Source organism: Larus michahellis, chromosome Z, assembly GCF_964199755.1.
Source record: "Larus michahellis chromosome Z, bLarMic1.1, whole genome shotgun sequence".
NCBI classification, from domain to species: domain Eukaryota; kingdom Metazoa; phylum Chordata; class Aves; order Charadriiformes; family Laridae; genus Larus; species Larus michahellis.
Window position 1 is genome coordinate 27,510,833 of NC_133930.1, and position 25,858 is coordinate 27,536,690.

The following is a 25,858-nucleotide window of genomic DNA, read 5'->3' on the forward strand; positions in this document are numbered from 1 at the left end:
GCCTGGCAGCTGTGATCTGAAAGTTATGACTATGGAGAGTCTCAAATAAAGATATGACTAAACACTGATTCACGATCCAAAGAGGTACTGTACCACAATATAACTAAAAGGCATTTGTAAGTGGTATTACTGAGTATACTGAGTAAGACCTGTTGAAAAGAATTTCAAGATTTATTGTGAAATGTTTTGGAGAAAAGGTTTTTTTAAGTGATAAAGAAAACCTTACAAAATATCACGTTTCAAAAAAACCCCACAATACATTTAAAGTGAACTGTGGATTTTAAAAGCTGCAGAATGGTTTTGATTGCAGTTAAATAGTAATATTTTCTTTGTATAGACCCCAGTAACAGATGTTGCCTTCTTTTTGGCAGTCTGTAAGTAATCTCTTTTGTTCAATGAGCTCTAAGGCTGGCGTATTGTATTTGCAGTTTAATTTGTCAGGAGAAGTGGTCAGATCATGTTATTTAACTCCTGCTTCTTGTGGTCATTAGTTACTCGTATTACCTAGGATGCTTTGTGTAAATGTTCTTCACAGTATGGCTATGAATAAATTCTGATTTCTATTACCAGAAGTAAACTATACTAATCCATAGTGCATTTTATTATTATCATTTTCAACACTATGTTTGGTCAGCTGAAGAGTGCTTAGAGTGCCAGCTTCGTTCAAGTCCATTGTGTGGACAGGAGCAATGTGCAGTCAAATAGCACCACGTGCTTAGATCTGCCTCTACCGACGGTGATGGTGCAAAACGGCTTTAAAGCAAACCCCCGGATGGAGGAGACTTGTACTACTCACATTCCATGTTCCTGAAGTAGCACACATGTACTGCCATTTTTCTGCTTTCCTTCCCCGAGGGATACTGAATGTAAACACTGTGAAAAGAAGCTTGGAGGTGGCTTTTTGCCTTGGCTGTATCTGGAACTGGAGAAAGAGAAACAAAGAGAGGAAGACAGTTTAAAGCCTTATCTGTCTACTGCTTTCAGTTCTGCCAAAAGCTGCTGTGCCAAGGTGCCAATATTTTAAGAAGATTGCTTAATAGCATTAGCCATATATTTTGTCATAGGTAGATTTATTGTTTTTTTAAAATAATAAGACAAAAAGACAGCTCAGTCAAAAATACATACCTCTAGGCAAAGAGTCTGCAGTAATAACTACACAGTTTTATAAAGCTCAAGTTGATTTTCTCATGAAAAATAGATTTGGATTTTTTTATTATCTTACATTTTCTGGACACTTCGTGTTAGTTGTGCAGAACAATATAACATAGAATCTACCAATGTCTACAGGCTTTGCTATTCAGAAGGAAATGGTAAAACACTTAGGTCCTGAAAGAGAGGAAAAAAGTCAGAAAATAGGCTTGCAGACAGGAGTTTGATACTACATATACGTGATGGTATAATGTTTATCAGTTCAGGAGTCGGAATGGTTTGAAGTCATTTAGAGTTTTGTCTTCCAACGAAAGAAACATGTAGAGAATTTGGTGGTTTGCTGAAGGCGTCTGGTTCTGTTGCTGGCAAAGGCAAAGGATAAGTTGTCTCTACTTCACTGAAAGCAGGATTAGATGCCTAACAAAATTACTGTGTAATACAGCATGATTGGCAGTTCCTGCTTAGGAAGCCAAGGAATAAAATAGCAGAGGCGTTGACGTTCACTGGCAAAACTCCCATTGACTTCAGAGGAGCTGGGTTTTAGTCTTAAATGAGTAACGTTGAGAAAATGTGCTTCAGAAACTTTCGAGTTAACTGTTGGTTCAGATCAGGGTAGAGTGGACAACCATGCCCGCAGGCATTGACAGGTCAGACCTATCTTTGCACGGTTGTGGGATTTACTGAAATAAGTGGATCAGATAGGGGGTGTGGTACCAAAACCTATCGGGGTAGAATCTGTGCAATCCTTCCAAAATCTGTCCATTACCAGGGTGTGACTGAGTGTATTTTGGCTGTGCAATTGGCAGGCTCCCCTCTCTGCAGCTCCTTTTACCTTTATGGACAAATACTGCTAAGCTAGGAGGGCAGCTAGGAGAAATGTATGTTGTTAACAGTTGTTAACAGTTAGGACACAGCCTGAATGTGCTGTACCAAGACAGAGCAAGACAGGAATGTGCAAAGAGAAATAAATATATGCAGAACACAAGAAAGGAAAAAGTACCGCTGTTCCTTAAGAATGTGTTTATCTATAAAGAATAAGTAATTGTACCATACGTAATAATAAAAGAGGGAGGAGGGATATATTTAAGGAGGGAAGGGTGGAGTTAGTTTTACATTTGTGAGCCTATGTAATATAAATGCATGTTAGTTTCACTAAACATAATTGCCTAGCTCTGTAATAATTAGTGAGACAAAACCACATCTCCGATCATCTGCCTACTGTCTTCAACAAAGCCAGGATTCACCCGATCCCTTTTCAGATGTTTGTTTCAGGGTAAGGGACTGCCCAAACAGTGAGTTTAACATAATTTCTCCCGAGCTTTGGGCAGTTTTTTGCCTTGCCTGGAGCCATCTGCTTGTCTCCCGGCCAGGGATGGAGAAGGTGTTGGTGTCCTGCCTGCGGAGGCGCTGACTTGCGGCCAGCGTCTGCCACCTCGCTGCGAGGGACGAGAGATGGCTGCAGAACTCAGCCCAGACTTGATGACTCTCACGGTTTAAAGAGAGGTGTCTAAAGCATTAGACCTTGCAACTAGAATGGCTGAACGTGATGGTGATTCCATGTCAGTGGTTGCGGTGCTGTAGTGTTATAGAACACTAGAAGAAGAATGAACATGTGAAGAGATTTCCTCTTCTCACAAACCTTGTTGTAGTGATAAATTGTTAGAGGATCTTTTTCTTTTGGTCCCTTAAAACAACGGACTGTATTTTTTTGAGCTTGCCTCTCATCCAGGAGTATGTCGGGGTACACTGAAATACTCAGAATATTTAGGATATACTGAAAGGGAAAAATGGACAAGTTACAGAGTCTAAAGATTAGTCCTCATTTAAATTTACTCTGAAGATCACGGACAAAATTTTATGATTTATATTTGGATGGGCTGTGAGCCTTGTGTTTTAAATGTATTTTCATTTCTACAGTCTGTTTATTGAGATGCATTAGCATGAAAAAGCTAAACCACATCACATTACTTAATGCATGTTTAGAAGTTCACATGTTAATGTTATTTGGTAGGAAATGAGGCATAGGAACTCTAGAAAATTTAAGACTCTCTTGCTCTCAGACAACACAGCTCTCTTGCAGAAACATGACTTCACTTGCCCAGAGAACCAATATAAAATAATTGTATTTATTGATTTTATAAAAACTGTATGGAATCTGCTGTATTAATTGGAAAGGAGACTTCTAAGTTGCTTCTTGGGTTTTTTTTTTATTTTTTTTTTCTTTTGATCTGACTGTGATCTGGGAAAATCAATGGCATCTGATGAAACCACTTATGATTTTTGTCAGATATTTTGTGCCTCAAAACTTTCTCGCCATTTAACACACTGGAATCTCAAAGACCCCAAGCAGAAGGAAAGCTTCTTGAAATGTACTTGAGCAGACGAGAACAGAAGGTCTTTCCAAAATATCTTAGTCATAGGAGCTCAGGTAATCCTCTAGGCAAATTTTATGATTCTGTTTTACATATGCACGCAGCTTTCATTTGCATGAAAATCTGGCAGTTTTATTAACACTTATTGAGGTTTTTAGGTATTTTCAATCTTCATACGAACAATGAAAATGTAAAACTTGCATGAGAAATTTTCGAAGCCAGATTTCCAAATCTGATGAATTTTCTTATGATTGGTCGTCCATAAATTTTTTGTTTCTAGCTGAGAAAATGAGACTACACATGTACAAACACAAGTTCTGGATGGGCTTATGCATACCATAAACTGGGCTTTGTGTGTCTGTGTGTGTGCGTGCGCCATAAGTGTGCTGGCATTTCACACAAGCTACGGAGCACTTAGAGATATCTGCTTGGAAATTTTGGTGAACTATTACTTTTGAACTGCAAAATCCATTTACGCGTGCTTGACAACTGCTACGTGAGGACCATCATCTTAAGGCTGCCAGCCCCTGACCCATCTGTTTATTGTGATATGACAAAACTTGCAAGTATTTTTCTATCCAGGATGCTCGTGATATGTGCAGTTTATCGCAATAAGCTATGAATTTCAAATGTATCTAGAGAATGTGCTAGCGGGAATCTTCTGATCTTTTGGCCAGCATAGGATATGATTGCTTCCACAGCTGAATTACTCCTGTAAGGAAAACTGGATGTTTCTTCCAATCAATTATTTGGATGTGGTGAGTCATGAGGTTTTGTTACTCTATTTGAGCAAAATTCTAAGTTTACATACAGATGAAAGTAGATTCTGAAAAGGAAATTGCCTGTTAACTAAAACCTTAAATACATTTCTTTAAGAAAGCCCAAGTGATCAGTTAGCTATCTTCCAACTATGCACTTCAAATTCTTTCTAATTTAAGGTATTACCTCTTTTACATCTTAACACGCCACCTGTTACAAAAGACAGAAGCTGTCTTTTGTATTTCCAAACTACTGTCTTTTCTTTAAGCCAAAATATACATATGTTGACATGCCAAGTGGCTCCTTCTTCAAGTAGGAAAGTAAAAACCTGTTTAGACATGTCCTGGAAGTTGGGAAAATCGCCAGAAAATGTTTAGCTCAAATAAAGCATCGACAGTTTCATTTTTACTACTTTCAGCAGCAATCAGATCTCTAATTAAACTCCATTAGCCTAAAATAAAGCAGAGCTTTGAAGATGCAAATCAATAACCAGAGTAAATGCCACATTGACTGTATTAAGAAAGTTTTGAAGCTTTGCCCACGCTCCACATTCTTCCAAGTTTAAGCCCTTCTACTTATAAATCATCCAAATTAACATTTAGAGCAGAGAGGTAATAGGCCTTTTTGGAATACATTTCACCTAAGAAATCTGTTTTCCCCTCACTGTTGAATGTGAAACTTGCAAGGTTTTGCATATTATGGTGTGACATTTCTTCACCCATGGACTGTTTTTTTAATGTTAAAAAAAGGTTTTGCTGCAGTGCACCAACACTTCACCAACAGTGAATTCATCTTCTACAAGGGCTTGCCTATAAAAAAAGATTAAAAAAAAATCAAACCAACACCATGAAGGATTTAAACCTTTATATAATGCATGCGCTCTTTGTCAGGATCCAATTCACTAGTTTCCTTTGTTCACAAGAACAATAAAGTTTCAAATAAAGGCTTTGAGAGAGTACATAAACAAGTCTTTTAAAACAAGCAAATGTGTCCTTTTAAGTCCTTCTCATTAAAGAGACATAGGCTGATGAGGATACTGAGGCTACTTGTGCATATAAGAACGCCTGGGAAACAACCCCTGCTGTAGGCAACGTGTTCAAAAGTTAGATCTAAACCACAGAAATACCAACTCCATGGGACACAATTCATTCTGTTAAAATGTCTGGAATCAGATTACTTAGTCCTCACAATCATCAAGCTTCACAGAGTAAGACTAGGTATTTGAGACTCTATTTTAACCTTCTCATGTTCTGCCAAGAGCCTTCAAAAGTGTTCCTTTCTTAAGTGTTCTTAAGTATCTGTAAAAATGCTATTTAAGAACATCCAGAATTAATGTGGCCTCAAAACTACTAATAATGCTGTTCCAGATGTTTGTGGTGAATTGTTCAGCAGGAAAATTAATAAAGCCATACTTACACAAACAAGTTTGCTTTAAAATACTTGTCTGGATTTGTCCTAAACCCATAAAAATCAGGAAATTCTGTACTCTCTGTCTCTGTAAAGCAGTGGTCCCCAACAAACCATGTTAAGCTTCCGAATTTCTTATGCATTCTTATCATAAAACTTTTTGAATATAAACTTTACAGTTTACTTTGGTTCTGTGGACCACTTCCCATGACCTCACGGCCTGTAGTTTGGAAACTAGTCCTCTAAGAGGTATGTATATGATGATGGAAAGTATGACTAGAAGACGTCTGTTGGCTGTCACTTTAATTTGGTGCAGTGGATGACAGTAGCATTGAGACATAGACTTTTGGCAGGTCAGCAACTTGGATTTACACCCCAGGTCCTGATCTACCCATATATCCACAAGGGCAGATTAGCTCAATATCCCCTGGGCACTGAAAAACAGATGGAGCAAAAAAAAATTTTTCTCTCAGGTTTGTTCTTACCCACCTGAAGAAATCCAAAGCTCTCTCCTAAGTATATGATGCAGCCAGGGCATTTCGGCTCCTACACATTGCCTTCTTTGTTCTGGCATCTGTCAGTGTATGGCCTGACACTTCAGCAGGCCTGAAGAGGTGAAGAGCTAGTTTCCTTCTGACTTGAGGGCAAAATAGCATCTAAGTGAGGGGAACAGTGTAACAAGTCCCCAAGCTAAAATGTAGATTTTTTTGGAGACATACATGTCTGTGTTTTCAGACTTGAGTGACGCAAAGTTGCACCACCAAAAAAAGTATGTGTATTCCCACCTCATGTCAAAAATCCTTGCCTTTAAATACATTGAATAAAAGTCCTTAAATAGTCCTTAAGTATTAAAACCCTTGTACTTAAATATGTAGTGCTACTCATTAATGTAAGAATAGCTACTTGGATGTGTATTCCTGTCCTTACAAATCCAAAGCTGTATGTTTGCATGAATGCATTTTTGTCTGCCTGCTTTCTATACTAACACAAAAGATGAAAACAAGAAAAAAAACTCCATCATTTAGGAGTCTCCCTAGATGACACACTGTCCTCTGTTTAAATTACCTAGTCCCTTCTTAAAGACTAAACAGCCGTGTTCTCAGAGGCTCATCGGCGTTGGTAGGCTCCGAGCTTAGGTTTGTAGGGGCTTGAAGGGTTGAGGAGGAACTGGACCATGATCCCTGCAAAACTGGAAGATGTGGGGAGCTCACAAGTCCTTAGGCCAAGTTTCTGTTACAGTATGGAGGCTTTTCATTAGGGAGTGGGATAACTTGAAATGAGATGCCAGCTTAGCTGTCACCACTGGGGGACACTGCTACTTAGCAAGAGAGAAGCAAATAGAAGTTGCTGCAAGGCCTGGAGTCTGCACTGACAGGAGATAGCTGCTGGAGAGAAACAAGGAGGTGTCCCTGTGTGGAGTCCCTGTTCAGAGATGGGAACAGCCAGCAAAGATATGCGCAGGGAACTGAAATCTCCTGAGAAAGACTTCTGCTCCATGTCACCATGAGTGATGGCAGAAGTTGGACCAACCACTCTTTGCAGTGGTACTCCCAGTCCTGTGCTGGTCCTGTGGGAAGTGGCTTGCATACCAGTAATAATTGGGACCCCTTGCTAATCAAACCCGGTCAAAAGTGGGTCATCATCACTGTTGTTTTCGTTGACCAGGAATGACTTTTCCTGCTAAGATGGAGAACAGGCAATGTGGAATAGACAAAAACTGAAGTCAGGTAGCAGAGACTTTTGGGGAAGTCACCAGAGAGCAAGACAAACTGGAAAATGATAGGATGGACCGAGGAATTATGTACAAAAGAGAAGTGGACAGCTTCTCCTTGTAGTCTGAGATGTTGTTTTTTTTCTCAATACTACTTTTCTGTATAAGCACACACTGCTGGAATAATGCAGAATTGTGAATTCTGGACTAGATGCAATAATCAGTCTTTTCCAAGGGTTTCTCCTAAGGATTAAGAAACCTCAGGTGCAAATCTTTCTCACTCCAGACATTATCCACATCTATAATGTTGTTTTACAGACAAATAGGTCCTTCTGAAAATCTTTTCTACAAAATATATTCAGCCTTAAATAGAAATCAAGGCCTGACTTTTCCTGTCTCTTACATGTAAGATGATGGCATAACTCGCTGATTTCAAGTGGGCCAGTGTTCATATACTTTACAATTGACAAGGGACGTACACCTCACCACCCTCTGTCACGCTGATGCAATGTAAATGTTTTGGAGAGGAGCAGTCACATGTCACATACACCAACATTTGTCCCTTAGTGCTGCTAGTTTTCAGACAGCAGCAGGTATTTTCTTTTCAGTTTGAGTGCCATGCAGGAATGACATCTGAAGGGCCAGCCTGATGGAGCATAATCCTTTCAAAAAATAAACATACATAGAGGTGAAAAAGGAGAACATGGCAAAGAGGGATTTCACCCCTCAGAACTAGTGGGCAAGCTGGCATAATTGTTTCTGAGAACTGCTGAATGTTGACCTCCCACCACACACTTCAAATGCGTCTCTGATACTAAATGAGCGTGGTACCACATTGGGCTGGATCAACCCAAACCTCTGTTTGCAGCCCATCAAAGGCAAAGGACAAGGAAAGCAGGTGTGGGTCACTGGAGGGGGGGTGTGTGTGTGTTCCTGGCCCCATCCTCCTGGGAGATCTCTGGCACTGGTACTGCTATTGTACAGTGTTAATTAGATCATTCTAATTAATTCATTCGAAGTGTAAATTAGGAAGGAATGAAGATAAATTACACTAATACATTTAACCCCATGCTGTTTATTTAGCAGTTGAACAAAATAATGTGGTTAAAAAGAGTCTAACAAGGCAAAAGCCCAAGACACAGCTGTTTAATAGCATTAAAAATGAGATCTCAGCCTGTGCTGCGGGCACATACTGCTTGTTTGCATTTAAAAGGGTTGCCAAGATAGCTGTACTGGCAAACCCTGCTTCTGTAGATGCAGCTGATACTAACAAAACAAAACAAAAAATGTATTTCCATCTCCTGAATGAAATAACCTGCACTGGTAAATGGATTATAGTGCTGGTACATCTCTGCCAGCACTAGAACTCTTGCTGGTGTTGCTAGAGTAGTCTGGAAGATGTTTTAGCTACGTAGGTATGCCTGCAAAATGTTTAAGTGTCAATAAAGCCATATTATAAAGTTTGCTATACATTCAAGGATTCAAGAACTTGTCTCAACACAGAAGTCAAATGAATTTAAATAAAGTGCAAGGTGAAACTCATTTAGTTAAAACAGCAGTGCTTCTCTGCATAGCAAGCTGGATTTGAGTTCAACAAAGCAGCTTTTGCTACCCCAATAGTTTAGGAGTCAAGTGTGGCACTTATAACTCCAGAGACGAAAACTGAAAATATTTGGGGATTTACATGCTTTCTGTTTTTGAAGGCCACACTTCGATTTCATGTAGTCATTTTTCCAGATTTCTTATTAAAAGAAACAAACAACAAAACCAACCCTAAGAGATTATCAATTTCACATGACTCTAGAAGCTGGGGCTTTGAGAAAAGGGCCAATTATCTTGTGATTTGTGATAAAATCATAATATTTAGCAACACTTCAAAGATCCTATCTATCCTGGCATATGAATACTAGGAGAAACATGTTTAAACTAGTTCAGTGGGCATGTTAAACTATGTCCTGGGATAGGCTAGGCCAGCTTTGTTTTCAGCAGTGTCAAAATACAGATTGGCCCATCTACAAAACTGGCTTAACCGGAACTGTGTTTAAATGTGACCTGACTTAGTTCTTAGACCAACATAAACCAGGCCAAAGATTCGCTTTGGACCAGGTTCATTTCTTGAGATTTTTTTCCATGCTAGCCAGGCAAGCATTCTTATTCTAAATGTGTTTTAAGCTGTATTCAGACAGAGCTACCTAGTTTTAACTCCTGTGCAGAAAGGACCAGAGGCGCTTTGGAAGCTCTTTGTCACCCAGGCATAAACAGGAGCTCCTGTGAGCACGTTCAAGAGAACCGCTGTTGTGGTTTGTAAGTGTTCCAGGTGTGGAATCACAGGCAGAGAACTGTGGAGTTACTTTTTCTTTTTGTTCTCCCTCTGCTCCCACCAGTAGCACTACCTTACGCAGCATGTATGTGCTGAGTTACGTGCACACAGAAGGGGCTGTCTGGCCGTGTAGTTGTTTCCCCACAACAGATGATGTACAGCTTCATCCAATCATTCTGCCCTGATTAACTTCAACAGGTTCGTTGTTTTATGGAGGGCAAGGAAGATCAGTACTTCATCTGGTCACTCTCCTAACAGGATTATTGCCTCACTCTGCTCATGCGGACTGCTGCCCAGATCTGTGTGCTGCGGGCAGCTGGGTCAGCCTTGTAAGTTATCCTCTCTACAGACCTCATTTTTCACTGACTAGTCCTCACAGCCATACTCAAAATCAGTTTTACAGGTCAGATGTTGCTGAGTGATAGACTAGGTAACATTATTCTACCATTTCTGTTTTCCACTCATGGTGCTAATTCTGCCCGTTTGAAGTTTGGCCTTACACTGTATGAGATGATGTGTCCCTGTGTTTTTCATTGCATAGGATGACACAATCTGACTTTCTGACACCAGACTGTGGAAGATTCACCGTAATGGAATTAGCTCTAAGCAGACAGGATTTGGGTGGAATGTCTGCAGGTTTTGTTGGGGGAAAATGGGAGAAAAAAGGATCAAGGCATTTTATGGGAAATGTTATGATGGAAGGAAAAACCTGGACTCATAACATGAACAATGCAATGTGCACCAAAGGTCGAATACACACAGTCTAAACCAAAATCCTCTAGAGCTACATGACTCAAGTGAGCACTGGATTAGACACATGGTGTCCGTGAATACCCCTTGCGTAAGGTCGTTTACCATTTCCAACAGCTTCTCACACCTAAACAGCTTTCAAACACACTTTATTACATACAGATGTGCAGCATTTTTAGACCTTGCAATCTGCAATACTTCATGTCATAATCAAACAATAATGTAAAAAGAAATAATCTATGAGACAAATTACTCTTTCATCTGCTCCCTGTTCAGCCATGCTCTCCAGGCTTGCACATGCCCCCAGGCTCTCTGAAATTTCAGATGCGTCCTGCTGCACGCTGGCTGCGTGCTTATCTGCAGACTGTGGAGTCCAGCAGCAGGAGTACAAGTAACCCTCTGCATGTTAGTGAGTCGCTTGCAGGGCTTTGTTTAACAGGAGAAAATTGGCTGACATTTCATTACAAGGAATGAACAAATTCTCCAAACTATTACATGCAGCTCGGAGTTTCCCGCTGGTGGGAGTAAAATAATTGTTCTCTTTTTTGAAGCCTCTTCAGAGCGATACCATTGCTTTAAATGGTATTAGCAAATCGTACATTACCGATACATACAATGTTTAGTATGGTAACCTGTATTTTTCTGGTAAAGAGCTGCACAATACCACTATGTAAACACTGCTGTTACGTCTAGAATATGTTTACGTTTCAAATCGGCCTTTTGCACAAGTGCGTTTTTCTCATACTTTATTAATTAGTAAATAATTAAAGCCAGGCTCGGCTTCGCGCTGCCGCAGCGCTCCAGTGCGCAGCTATGAAGCGGTAGCTCTGTGAAAGCCTCAGGAGAGCGCAACGAACGCGCGGTGGCTCCAGCTCCGCGCCCGGGAGCGCTGCTCGCCCCTCGCCGTGTCCAGGCTCCCCCGGACTTTCCCTGGGGCGCTGCGGCGGGGCTCCCCGACGGCTGCTCTGCTCGCCTCCTCCCCGGACTCGGCCGCCGCGGCTTCTGTTAGCCACGCCACGGGGGCCGGGGGCAGCGCAGCCCCCGCCGCGTTCTGGCCCCTCTGCCCGGCTTCCCCCCCCACCCCCCCACCCCCCCCCGTGCAGTCATTTCGGTGCTTGCCAAGCGGAGCGCTCGCCCTCGTTCACCCCGGGCGCTGGCAGCCTCATTCCCCGCGGAACATCCGCCTGGCCCCGCGGAGCGCTCGTCCGGCGGCGGGGGCTGCGGACGCCGGGAGCGCGCAGCCCGGCGCTAGCGCGCAGGGCGGGGGCGCTGCCCGGCTAACCCCGCGGAGCGGCGGGGAGCGGGACGCCAGCTGCGCGGCAGGCGGGCAGGGCAGACCGTCCTGCAGCCCCGATCGGGGCGGCGCGGGGCCACCTCCGCCCCTTCCCCGCCGCCGGGCGGGACTGCACCCCCTGCGAGAGCACCGCCCGGTCCTTCCCCTCCCTCATTCCCTCCCTCATTCCCTCCCTCCTTCCCCCAGCTGTCACTCACCCGCTTTGCATAAAGCCTCCCCCCGCCTCCCCCCCCAGCCCATATACCCCCTCTCCGCGCCGCCGGCAGGGCAGAGCTGCGGCCGGCGGTGCCAGCAGCAGCAGCGGCCGCCACCACCATCTTTTTCCCTTCCTTCCGTCCCTCTTTCCTACCTCCCGCCCGCCCTCCATCCCTCCCTCGGCGGCCCGCCTCCCGCCAGCGGCACCACCTCCGCCCGGCGCAGCACAGCGCAGCCTGCCCGGCCGCCTCTCCGCGGGGACCGCCGCGCCGAGCCGCGCCGAACCGCGCCGGCAGCTGCGCTGCCCTCTCATGCGCGGCGCTGCGCCGCCCGGGGAGGCAGAGGGACCGTCCGCGCTCGCCCGGCAGCCGCCGCTGTAAGTCGGTGCCCGCCGACCTGTTGCAGCCCCGGCGGCGGTGGTGGGGAGGCGGGCGGGCGGCGAGGGGTGGCCCCGCTTTGCCGTGCGGGGGGTGCCGCATGCTCGGGGCAGCGCGGCCAAGGTCTGCGTCCACGAAGCGCTGCGCGGCCGCTCTGCCTGGAGCCGGGCTCCGCCGGAGAGCCGGGGACCATCGCACTTTCTGCGGGCTGGACGGCCGGTGGGTGGGTATCGCCGGTAGCTGTGGGGTGTCTCCGATACGCGGCCGTCCTCAGGAAGTGCCGGCCCCCGTGAGGAAGGCTACTAGCCGCGCCGGTGGGCTTCACCTTCCTCCTCGGGGCCGCGGGAGGGTCGGAGCATCCCTGGGCCGGCGTGGGGCAGCCCTGGCAGCTCCCGGAGCTGCTCTCCCTGCGCCAGCACAGAAAGTTTTTGCACGTGGCTATCGCTCTACAGAGGAAAACCAAACGCATTTTAACTTGTCGTGCTGTTTCTTTACCAGGTTGGGAAGCAACCCAGCAAGTTTCTTTTCAGAGACGGAGTTGTTTAGGCGTTATGATGGCATGAACTTGTGTGTGTGTGGGGGGGATTTAGAGTTGGGTTTCTTTGTCTGCATGTGGTGAGCGGTAATGCATTCCTAGCAGGAGCAGCCTGTCCTGCTTTCCATCTCGCAGCGGGTCCTGGGAAGCCACTGAGTTTGTGCTAGAGGACTTTAGGTAGAGTAAGGATTTGGCTCTGCGAAACTGATAGTATCGCTGCAGATTTAGCGATTGAAAGCGGTGTTGGTTAAATCGATGGGATGTTTAGTTGATTTCCTCTCCTTCAGATGTCTTGCTGATTCTGAACAAAAACGCAACCACCACCATGTAATTACGGAGTCGTATTAAAATGAGCCTACATCAGGGATGTGTCACTAATTTGAAAATACTTAATTTTTCATTTGACTTATGCTGAGACCAGCGTCCTGCAGAGCTGTTAAGAAGTAGGGCAGGGAGTCTGTTGTTTAGTCTTAAAGTAGTGTTTACTGCTGGGCTGCTGTGACAAGTAGCCTGTTGAAGTGTAATTATAAATCAAAGTCTTGGTTCAACCTCTGTTCCTAGATAAAATCTATATCTGTAATTTACTGACCACTTCTTGTCTTTTACATACAAATATTGTTATTTCTAAGGAAAAAATGCCTGAAGGTAGTTGACTCATTATTCAAGATGAACATTTGCTCACTGACTGTAAATTACCTCTGCTGAAGTATTTGAGGCTTGCATAATTTCCAACACCAAATAGAGAAATCAGAGATGTCATTTATACATTTTAATGTTCTTGTAAGTTTCTGGACTGAGGTAATTGTCAGAAACTGCAAAAGGACATGTTTACAGAAACACTGCCTGTTAGTAAATTATGATGATTGCTTGTAAGGGTGTTTGAGTAGTCCATGTGTGAACTCATCTCAGCAACCACAGTGGAGGAAAAAGAGATGCATAGATATGTATCTTTGTTCTGTTTGGGGAAATATGTTAGCTTATCTTAAATGTGAATTGGCATACTTTGAATTCTTCTCAATAGATGACATTGTGGTGATAAAAGCAATGTTACTGGAACAGTTAAAGACCAGCATATGTGAAATCTGCAAGTGCTTTGTAAGAAATGGCACTGCTTACTGAAAGACCAAGTCTGCTGTTTTACTGGGGTGAAACGCTGAGTGCCTTACTCAGTAGCTGTTTGAGAATGGCTCTTATAATTTTTTATTTTTTTTTTACAGTGGTGTTCATTACTATGGATGTGGGTGGGCTCGAGTAACACATAATGATCTGTTCCTCCCCTCTGCATATGTTCTGTAGCTCACTAGCCTCCAACATGCTCATAATAGCAGGGTGGGTTTTTTATGTTTGTCTGTATTTTGTTGTGGTTATGGACTCGTTCTGGATGATGCTGAGCAAGTGGCGCTTGCAGGGGTACAGAGCCTGCTGAAAGATCTGAATGCCTGCGTTTGCAGCCTCTGACGTGAACTTTACCTGCCCTATTTCTGAACTCTGTGTGCATGGTAAAAGAAAGTTTTCAGTATACTCCCCCCACCCTATATATAGGGGGAAAGGAAAGGCACTGTGTTTCTGTGGAGATCCTGGAATGCCTAGACTGTGGTGTCTACACATTCACTTAGTTGGGATGGAGAGCAGGGGGGGCAATGAGCATCTTTATATCCTGGTGACTCTGTTGTCTCTGATGAGTGGGTGTTTAGCTTCTGTCCTTCTCCCTGGCAAGGAAACCTTGCAGGAGTGGGTCCTCAATGTGAGGAAGGCCAATCTGTAGAGATCCAGTGAATGCTTTGCACTGCATCACAATAGTATATTATGATGGTGCTTTGCCAGTAAAGGGTTCACCTTCCCATCTGTGTCTCCAAACTGTTTATGTACTAGTATTTCAAGTCATGACCCTTTCTGTAATCCTTGAGTTCCAGCAGGTTTCAACCTGTATATGGTCAGTATAATCTTTTTGGCAATAGATTAAATGGGTAATTTTATTCTGAGATTAGTGCTCAGGACCCTTGAATGCCGTCTGAGTCTTTATTTGCTAGGCAATGCAATTGCATTAAAGGTAACTTAATTTTCTCTGTAAAAGGATTTGTGTTGTGAAGATGTACCAGCCTCCTTATGTTCTTCTGTTCTTAGTGCATTTAATAGGTTGGTCTAATAACTTTCCTAATTAATAACTAATAACAGTCTAATAACTGGTAAAATAACTTTCCAAACTTTTCTGTAGTAGAGTGAGACAGCTACCCAGCCCTGTGGCTCTGAGGGGAAGGATTCCTCTCTCTTTTGGAGGATTTTGGATTGAGCATTGTGTATTGAGCTGTAGTGTTTTTTTTCTTTTCAATCCCAGTTAAGTTTCATCAGGAAGTCATGTTCCAGATTAAAGGAAATGGTCTCTGGTACTTTTGCAGTAAAGCGTCTCTTTGTTCCTTAATTGATGTTTGTTTGAGGGGCTTTTTTGCTTTGACTGAAGGGAAAGGTGTATCACAGGCTTGCTGTTTGATGTGACGTATCAATTATCCTGTACGCTAGCTAGCACAGGTAGCAAGGAGGATGGTATTTGCTGTGCTGTAGTTAATCTGCAGGTGTTGTATATTGCATGTAGACAAATTGGTTGTTCTGAAATTGAGTCTGCTGCCCAGGTTAATCATACAGGGTTTTGATTTTGTTGAAGGTTCTGGTCATAGGAATCTAGAAATATATATATGTATTTATTTTAAAATGCCTTTTTTTAATTTTTTCTGTCTTGTAAAGCTCTTGTGTCATGGTGAAGCATGAAATGTGGGAATAGAGTTTTACAGTTCTGTACTGCTTAAACATGCTTAGTAATATGAAAATGTTTGAGTCTGTGAGAGAGGGAAGTATATCCACATTAAAAACCTACACAAGTGGCCCCAGGTCATGCTCTGACTTTGAGCTCTGGGTGCTTCCCAGGTAGGCTTTTGCCCTGTTCCGTATTTAAAGGAGCAGCAAAAGGGACTCTGGGCATGTGAATATCACGCTAATTAGGGAAGCTTGGTTCTCTTCTTTCTCCAAGCTTCCTCTGCAGTTTGGGGAGAGAGAAGTGAGATTATTACAGCAGCGGTCACAGCCACAGCTTGCACTGGGCTCTGTATGCTTCAGCTCCTATTACTTGCACTGTGGCTTTTTAGCCATTAATTTTATATGGCTGCCAATATTCCTCTCTTTCCCTGTACTCCATACAGGTTTGGCTTGACTCTTGAATTAAATCTGGAAACTTGCTGCTGTAGTCGAACACAGACTTGTGTATCATGGCAGATAACATAACATTCACCACCACAAACAGGGACTGAATCGCGTCGTGTTTGTTAGGATAGGACCTCTCTTGTGTTTTATGTCTCCTCCAAACCTCAAAATGAGCCAATGGCTTGTGCTCTGAGTACCTGACTCTTGAGGTAGCTTCAGAGGCGATGCCTCGGTGACTTCAGTTGATAGTCAAAACATGCTTTTTTGCTGACTCTGCCTGTGTCTATGCTCTATCACTGCAACAGGCAGCCGCTGGCAGAGTTCAAGATGTAATCTCTAAAATTCACACGTCACATTTTTTTAAAGGTTTCACAAGTGTAATTTTATGACTGTTGCTAGGTTTTTGTTTTAAAGTTCCCTTTTTTCATTCTCTGCTGTTGCATATGGAATCATTATACCAAAGGGAAGCTTCCTAATGGGATTAGTAGGGTTTTGTTCCCTGTGCAGCTTTTGACATTCCTTAGGTATTCTGTCTGGTAGCTCTTCCTGCTATGATTCAGTACAGGAGAATGTTTCAAGCATGTGCATGTGTACATATGTAATGAATCAGCTGGTCTGGGTTGGGGAAGGGTGAGAAAATCAGTCCCGGTTCCTTTTCTTTCTCCTCTGACTTACTTGCTTACTGTACTGCTATGAAAGTTGGAGATCAGGTTTCCCAAGATAAACCTGCTCTTGGGCAACGAATTTGGAGTATGTCATTTGTGAAACTCATATTACAAAAAAATAAACACATGCCAAAGGTAGATGCAATTCTCTGTCCACTCATCTATAAATTAAGGCTTTTTTTTCCATCTTATAGTGAATAATAGATACACTTTTTGGTATGTAAAAAATAATAATGAATTTAACTGTCTCATTAATCTTTTTTTTTTTTATAGGTGTGAAAGAAAATGTCAGTCAGCATGCATGAAAATCGCAAATCTAGGGCCAGCACTGGCTCCATAAACATATACTTGTTCCACAAGTCATCCTATGCTGATAGTGTCCTTACTCACCTGAACCTTCTGCGTCAGCAGCGTCTCTTCACAGATGTACTTCTCCATGCTGGGAACAGGTCGTTCCCCTGCCACAGAGCCGTTCTAGCTGCTTGTAGCCGCTATTTCGAAGCAATGTTCAGCGGAGGACTGAAGGAGAGCCAGGACAGTGAAGTCAACTTTCATAACTCGATTCACCCAGAAGTCTTGGAGCTTCTTCTGGACTATGCGTATTCCTCCAGGGTTATCATCAACGAGGAGAACGCGGAGTCGCTGCTGGAGGCTGGTGACATGCTGGAGTTTCAGGACATTCGGGATGCTTGTGCAGAATTTCTGGAGAAAAACCTTCATCCCACCAACTGTCTTGGCATGCTGCTGCTGTCAGATGCTCACCAATGCACCAAGCTGTATGAACTCTCTTGGAGGATGTGCCTTAGCAACTTCCAGAGTATCAGTAAAAGCGAAGACTTCCTCCAGCTGCCAAAAGACATGGTAGTGCAGCTCCTTTCCAGTGAAGAATTAGAAACTGAAGATGAAAGGCTGGTGTATGAATCAGCTATCAACTGGGTCAACTATGACCTGACTAAGCGTCACTGCTACCTGCCCGAGCTATTGCAGACGGTGAGACTGGCCCTCTTGCCAGCTATATACCTTATGGAGAACGTGGCCATGGAAGAACTTATCACCAAGCAAAGGAAAAGCAAAGAGATTGTAGAAGAATCGATAAGATGCAAGTTAAAGATCTTGCAGAATGATGGAGTGGTCACTAGTTTGTGTGCCAGACCCCGTAAAACTGGCCATTCACTTTTTCTTTTGGGTGGCCAGACCTTTATGTGTGACAAGCTGTACCTGGTGGACCAAAAGGCAAAGGAGATCATTCCAAAGGCCGACATACCGAGTCCACGGAAAGAGTTCAGCGCTTGTGCCATAGGCTGCAAAGTGTATATCACCGGGGGACGAGGGTCAGAAAATGGAGTCTCCAAAGATGTGTGGGTGTATGACACCCTTCACGAGGAGTGGTCGAAGGCTGCTCCCATGCTGGTAGCTAGGTTTGGGCATGGCTCTGCTGAACTTAAGCACTGTTTGTATGTAGTAGGGGGACACACCGCCGCAACTGGTTGCCTTCCAGCATCCCCTTCAGTATCCTTAAAGCAAGTAGAACAATATGACCCCGTGACCAACAAATGGACCATGGTTGCCCCGCTGCGAGAGGGAGTAAGCAATGCAGCTGTAGTCAGCGCAAAGCTTAAGCTGTTTGCTTTTGGAGGTACCAGCGTTAGCCATGACAAGCTGCCCAAAGTTCAGTGCTACGATCAGTGTGAAAACAGATGGACAGTCCCAGCCACCTGCCCCCAGCCCTGGCGCTACACAGCGGCAGCTGTTCTGGGTAACCAGATTTTTATTATGGGCGGAGATACCGAATTCTCTGCGTGCTCTGCTTATAAATTCAACAGTGAGACATACCAGTGGACTAAGGTGGGAGATGTGACAGCGAAGCGAATGAGCTGCCACGCAGTGGCATCTGGAAACAAATTGTACGTGGTTGGAGGCTATTTTGGCATTCAGAGGTGCAAAACGTTGGACTGCTACGATCCCACGTTAGATGTGTGGAACAGCATAACGACTGTGCCCTATTCGTTAATTCCCACGGCGTTTGTCAGCACATGGAAACACCTTCCCTCATAATTCTGGTGTATGTTGCAATTACAAATTATCAGGTAAGAAACAGCACCTTTGAATTCCACCGTAATAATGCTTTTCACAAAGCTTTTCAGCAGCAGCTCTGAGGAGGGTGAGTACATTCAATCCAATTTTACAGGTGGAGCAACTGAGACACATATATTCATGGGCTGTTGTAAGCCAGGCACCATGTCTGTGACAAAGCCAAGATGCTGGAAGTCATTTGCCACATATCTTGCAGCCACAGGGCCTTTTCCTGCGTGATTTAGGTGTTGGAAGCGTTATTTTTGCTCAGTTCTTTACTTGTGTGGAAGTGCAGAAAATTTGGAAATTGAATCCTACTCTGCATTTAGATACTAAATACATGATAAACAAGGGTTCGGTGCCTGATGACAGAGGCCAAGTTACTCTGTATATCCAGTAACAGGGCCCCCAAAAGCTACTGTAAATTCCGATCTGCAGCCTGATAGTGAATTCACTTGAATTTCCAGGCAGACAGCATGCTTTCTCTATGCTGACAGCCTTTGGGGAAACCTGCTATCTTATGAAGGGTGTTTTACAGGCACTTCAGGCCTAATTTTCCATCTCATCTAGGCAGCATGGTTGCACCTGCATGGACAAAGGTTGTGTTTGTTCCATTGATATACTTTAAAATACAGACTTTTTCAAAATAGTTATGGTCATATATATTGGACTAGATACAGTGTTGGGGAGACATATAATTAATATTGCTGGCTAAAATAATTACCAGTCTATAGCACACACTGTTCCAAAACAATTTAATTGTACATAATGGGCGAAGCTCTTACCGGGTGCAACTTCAGCATTGTATCTTCTTGCAAGCAAGTCTGAATTTGGCCTTTCTTGTTTTGGTTGTTGTGAATTTCTTATTTTTTTTAGGAGGAGGGGAGAAAAAAAAAACCACTAACAAATCTGGGTACTTACACATGCTATTTTTCAAATTTGTTTTTTTCATGCTAACTACTAACTGTTACTTCAACTATTACTATTTTTTCCTTATTTTTATCTTTTCTAGAATTACATCACTTAAAATCAGTCACAGACATTTTCCAGAACTATTAATCTGTGTATTTTGCAACAAATCTGGCAGACTCCCCTTAGTGTTCTGTTGCTCTTTTCCCCCACTCCCTGCTTGAGACTTTAGTACAGAATCACAGTTACCACCAGCCAACCAAACAAATATAGTGGCATGCTTAATCCTAAATAATCCAGGCACTGTGACTGGTAGTTTCTTTTTGGATTTGAACAGTGTATAGCCTAATCATGAAGGCAGGCAAGTTAGAATGAACAAGGCAAATAAATAACAGTTGCAGTAATTAAAAGAGCTCTGCCTTTGCATCTAAGTTACCTAGAAGTCCAGACTGATGGAGGTTCTCCAGCAAATAGGAAGAACAGCTTGTGTATAAAGATTTCACTAGGTTCTTCTGTTTGGGACAGACCATACTTTTTTTTTTTTTTTTTCTGGTGTCTTTTGCAGCTGGAGACATCTGCCTGACTCTTGCAGTAAACATGAAACCCAAATGTCTTTGAAGCAGAGTAGATAGAAGTGTATACCTAGAAACACAGGGTAGTCGTGAAATTCCTTTCTCTGTGATACACTGAGTATTCATGTTGTAGTTGCCTTTCAGCTGGCTGGGAGCTTTGATTGAGTAAAGAATACGAGGCTGGGCCGGTGCAAAGCAGCAGGTCAGTTTGGAAATCTAGTGTGAAAGTGGGCTGTGTTGAGCCATCAGCTGCTCTTGTCTCAGGTGGGTGGTTGTCTTGGGAGACACTGCCCTCCATCCGCTCCTCACTTTGTTTTTCCCAGATTTACCCTTGGGAAAGCAGGGCAAACCCTTGAGACTTAACCAGATCTTGGGTGCTGGGAGTAATCGCACCCCCGAACAGCCAGCATATGGAAGCCCTGATTTCTGTGCGGCGGCTTCCTCCCTAGCTGGGAACAATGTCTTGACATCTTCAGTTAATTTCTATTATTAACTGACTTTCAGCAGTTCTCAGTGTTATCAGAGCAGCAGTATTGAATGCCCGGACTCAGGTCTGTGCCAAGAAAAATATTGACTTATACTTCTGAGATTGACTTAATTGTTCTGAAGTTTACACTGCATGAGAGGGAGTGCTTTATTTTGAAAAAGAGTCCTCAGAATATAACGGTGCAAAAAAGCTTTCCTTTGCCCTGCAGTATCTTGTTAAAAGCCATTATTTTAGCTTCACCAACACACAAGATAACTGGCTTAACTAACACAGAAGATAACTGGCTGAACGCAGCCGTAGACTGAAATCTCTCCAAAGCTGTGTGCTCATCCAGCAAGTAGGGTTTTTTTCCTACTGACTCCTGCTGCTTTGTCAGTGGTTAGGAGGGACAAAAAGGAAATTACTTCTGATTACCCTCTGTTTTCATGGCGCTGTGTGGCCCTGGTCTGACAGCTTTTAGGAAGACTTCAGTCTGCTTTGTCCTGTTCCTCAAACTTGGGGCTTTTGAATAGGTTGGGGATTTTTTTTGTTTCCCCCTCTGTTTCGGAATTGTTTATAATATTTTTTCAAGGTCATCCCGTGACAGGGAACATTGTTTTGGCTTCAGTGTTGGTAGTGTGTTTCAGTGGAAAGAATAGCACGTTACGCTGAAGAATGTCTAGAAAATATTAATCAACACTTTTTTTAGACATTGTGAAGATGGTGTGTTTCAAGTCCACAGTTGCAAAATGGCTTGATGCTCTGGGCTGTTATGTAGGCTGTGGTGTTTCCTGTGAGCGTTCCCTGTTGTTCTTAGACATTACAGCTTGAGAGAAATGTGGTATATTCAAACGAACTGTGAGTTCACTGGAGCTCCTTTTGCATTGTAATGATGTAGGATTTGCCTCCTGAAATTCTAGCAGTGCCGTCAGAAATGACTGCGATAAGCTGTTGATGGTTTGGAAGCTGGCATTTTAATACAGCTTCATAGTGAAAAAGCAAAGCACAATCTCAGCATCCGAAGGCTGAATTTCTCATTGAATAATCAATTTTTATAAAGGACTCTTGGATGGAATTATTGACACATGGTACATTGCTGTGTGAAAAGAAATGAGGCAGACTTCTGCTCTAATGAATGGCAGATATGTTTTAAGTAAGGGGATTATATGTTCCTTTCTATATTGTGAATAAATTCAATTCAGAATTCTTCATGGTGAACTGGGGTGAGACACCTTCACCTCCCCTTCTGCTTCACTCCAACCAGGTTTGCCTTGGCCTGGGAATAGAAAAAACTCTGCACTGAGTGTATATGTGGGCTTTTGTGGAAAAGAAGTTGCACAAGGTTATGTTCACTTAAAACAAATCCACAAAGCTTTAAGATTTTGGGGGAACATAGAAATGTCGAAACATGTAGGATGCAGAGCCTGTCACGTTGAACTGTATTGGTCCAGTTTGATTTAGGTTTCAAATGACTAATGATTAAACAGTCTTTCTGGGGTCAGGAGGATGGTTTGCAGAGTCAGTGTAGTAGAATAATAAAGGCAGAATCTGACCCCAAATTGTTATGTTATTGGTTGGCTTATTTATCAGTAGTTGGCACAGAAACACTGAGGTGGTGGGGGGGTGAGGAAGCTGATCAATTGGATTGCATCCCGAGTGTAGCTTTGAGATTTTCTTTGACATCTAACAAAAATGTTATGGTACATTGTCTCAGGAAACCACTTTAAGTCTTTTCTCCTTTTTTTTTTTTTTCCTTGACATGCTTTTAGTTTACTGCTTTATTTGGAGAAGAGAATTGGAACCTCAGATCTGGAGAAATGGTTTTAATGAAGAAAAATCGTTCACCGTCTCTTGCATTTGAAGAAAATCATCTGCACCTTGTAAATTATCTAACCTAGACATGAAGGAATGGGAGGAAAAATAACTGTCTTCAGTGCTTCAGCACGTGGTTTAAATATGAATGGACGAACCTATGATCTGGTCCTTGTGCTAGTAACTGTGGATTAATGCCAATATTAATCAGTCCTTCAAAGGAGAAGAAGAAGAGACAGAACTTCTGAGCTGTGCAGCACACAGCACTTGATTTCCGTGGACTCTGCTGTTTGTATGTGAAATTTGAAATGGTTGTCATCTCTCTCTGTGGTGGTTTGAAGCACCAGCGCCAGCTGCAGGGGAAGCAGGCCAGGTCTGGAGCAGCGAGGTGCCGCTGTGAATGAAGATACAGCAGTATTGCTGCGGAACTCTGCTTGCCTGTGGGCAGTGCCCACAGCATCTCTTAGATCCCGCCTTGCATTGCCCTGTGCATCGGGAGTCACCTTCCGCTTGATAAGGAACAGCCCAGTGGTGGAATGTTTCTGCAACAGTGGGGAACAAATGGCATCCCCCAAATGCTCCTTGTTCCCTTTCCTCCCTGTATTTATAAGTGATTCAAACTGTCCCATTCCTGTTATGTTATTTGTTGTAGATGTAGTTATTTATTTTTCAGTGCTTGCATGCTGAAACAATGCCTGCAATTGTCTTCATGTTGCGAGGGCTTGCGTGAATTGTTGTATGTTTTGCACATTTTGTGATCGCTGACTTGCTCTGCTGCACAAAGAAAGAAGACTGTTGGGTAACAGTTGGAGGTGGGAGGGAGGGGTGGCTTCCCGGTCGGAAATGGAAGGATTACAAGGTAGGATCTTAAATTACACACGTACTAAAGGAAGAAGCCATGGAGGTCACTTTCTCAGGCCACCAGCTCCCCAGGTTGCATGTGGTGTGTCTTGTAGATGGTGTCCTTGCTACATTTCATTTGTTGGTCATGCCTTTCAATTTCTAATCTGGAAATAGCCAAAATCTCATGCAGCTCTTTCTTTGTGCAGCTTCCTGATTGCAACACAAATACTGTGGAAGAGCTTCTGGATACCAAGCCCAGATGAAGTCATTGTCCAAAGTTATTTATTTATTTATTGGGTTGGAGGAGGGGTACGTACGATGTAGCCACCTTGAGCTGAGTGAGTGGAGTATGGTGATTCAAGAATAAAAACAAAAAACCTCGAGATAGGTTAGTGATGAAGTCTTAAAATAAAATTAAAAAAAAATAAAAAGGAAGAAGGGGAGTAGTAGTTTTGCACTGACTGGATTGCCTCATCCATCTGGATTTCAGATGATCATCTGAGTGGCCAGATGTCAAAGACCCAAGTGCTCTGGCAAAATTCTTATGGGGATATAAAATTAATTGCAGACCTCTTAATCTTAAAAATAGCCCTCAAACTCTGCTGCCTTTTATTTTGCTTAGCTAGGTGTGTCTTTAAACACTTGGTCACTCAGAAGCATCAGATACAATCCTGCGAAACCAAACTTTGATTTTTTTTAAATAAATTTGTTTCTTACCAGTCTGGTCTTGAGACAGAGATGAAGCTACTCTTTTTCTTCTGGATTTCAGAAGCTTATGTTTCACAGGTGCTTTCTTTGCCAGATCCTGTCATGAAGCATGTATCGTATTGTGTTTTTTTCCTAAATGTTTCTGGAGCCCAGCTTAACTGGCGCATTCAGATACATGGTTGGTGTGTGCTGACGTATAAGTAAACAGCTGCATGCGTGCATGCAAAACAAAAATAGTCACATTGGTGATGCTTGCCTTTCTCTGTGTGACAGTGATGTAGCTGTATTTGTGAAAGCTTTGTCATCTAGAAGTGTTTACACTGGTCACTGGAAGTTTCTCTGTGCTGCCTTACATTTGACTTGCTGTTTGGAGTAGACCTGTACATTTCAGAAATAGAGTATTTGGAGTTCTGTGAATACTGAGAGAACATTGATGAATTAGCAAAGACGTTAGAAGTTTTTTAAAGGGTGAGGCCCAGCTAGATGTGAACAGTTACAGTTCCTCTGGTTAAACTGTATTCTTGAAATGATAGATTGAAAAAGTGTTTAAACCCATAGCCTTCCCCCCTGCCCCCTCCCAGCATTGATTCTTTTCTCTTAGATGCCTTTTAAGCAATAGGAAAATATCTTAGGTAGGGTAGGGCTCCTTTCTATATCCGTGCACTTGCACAGGTTGCCCTGTTGAAGCAAACAGCCTTGAACTGCTGTTGCTTTTCATCTTGTGGATCACTCCTGGGGGCGTGAGGGGAAGGGAGCCGTAAAATCAGACTTCCAGCGCTTTGCATGTCCTCTCCCCAGGCGATAGTGGCTGCACGAGGAAACGAAGAACTGGGTTGCCGGGGGCCCCCTTGTTTGAATAAGGGCATATAGGTTCGAGACCTCTTTTCTCCGTCAAGCTGATGAGAGTCCAGCCGTGAAGCCGCGTTGCATATAACCACTTAGCTTATGAAATCTGTTTTGTAGTGCCATGCAACTTCCGAAAGTGGGATGAATTTTCTGCAGCTGTTTTCCAAAGTTGTGGTCTGCTTTCAAGTCCTCGATTAATTCCTGTGTGTAGGCTGAAGGAAGCTGAAGTCAGGGTGGGCCTCTGGCTCTGCGGGGAATACGCTAGGCTCTTGCTCTTTGAATTGATGTGGGAATCCTGGCTAGCTACTTGACCATTCCAGTCCTGCTAAACACCCCACACTTTGAAGCAAATGCAGTTCACAGCGGAGTGCACACAAAAACCCTGGCATAAGACGGGAAGGTTCCTCTTATTTTGCAGGCTGGTTGCTGTAGAAACATATAACAAAGGACAGCCTTCCTCTTCTGGTATAATTGTGCAGCCCCTTTTCTCTAGGTCTGACACCTGTCTGAATAAGAGTGATTAGAGCAGAATAATGTTCCCTTTCCTGGCTATTGACGATGTGGTTCGTGTGTTAAAAGAAAACTGTGCAAGTGAAGAAGTAAAATTGTCTATGTTGTGTCTTTTTGTTTGCTACTACATCTTAAGGTTTTGTAAGACTTGCATTTTTTTTTTTCACAATGTGAAACTGAAGGTCAATAAATTATTAGAGATTTTCTCTCCATGGAGTGTTTATTTCAACGTCATTTCTTCCTCCCCTTCATCCCCAACCCCAAATGCTTTGAATCCCTTATAATGTCCTTTTCATGTCCTCTTAATAAAAGCACACCGACAACATGCAGTTTACTGCTTTGGTTTAAGCTTCTGCTTCAGTTGCACTTCCCTTTCCTTTGTTCTGTTCTGCT

The 25,858-nt window shown here is 43.2% G+C and overlaps 1 protein-coding gene across 1 annotated transcript; it reads left to right on the forward strand.

The window, feature by feature from the left end:
* The first annotated feature begins 12,031 nt into the window (after positions 1-12,031).
* On the forward strand, positions 12,032-25,677 carry ENC1 (ectodermal-neural cortex 1). Its single transcript, XM_074570309.1, has 3 exons — positions 12,032-12,333; positions 17,000-18,813; positions 22,516-25,677. The coding sequence occupies exon 2, from the start codon at positions 17,012-17,014 to the stop codon at positions 18,779-18,781; it is 1,770 nt and encodes a 589-aa protein (XP_074426410.1). The 5' UTR covers positions 12,032-12,333; positions 17,000-17,011; the 3' UTR covers positions 18,782-18,813; positions 22,516-25,677.
* Positions 25,678-25,858: the final 181 nt, after the last annotated feature.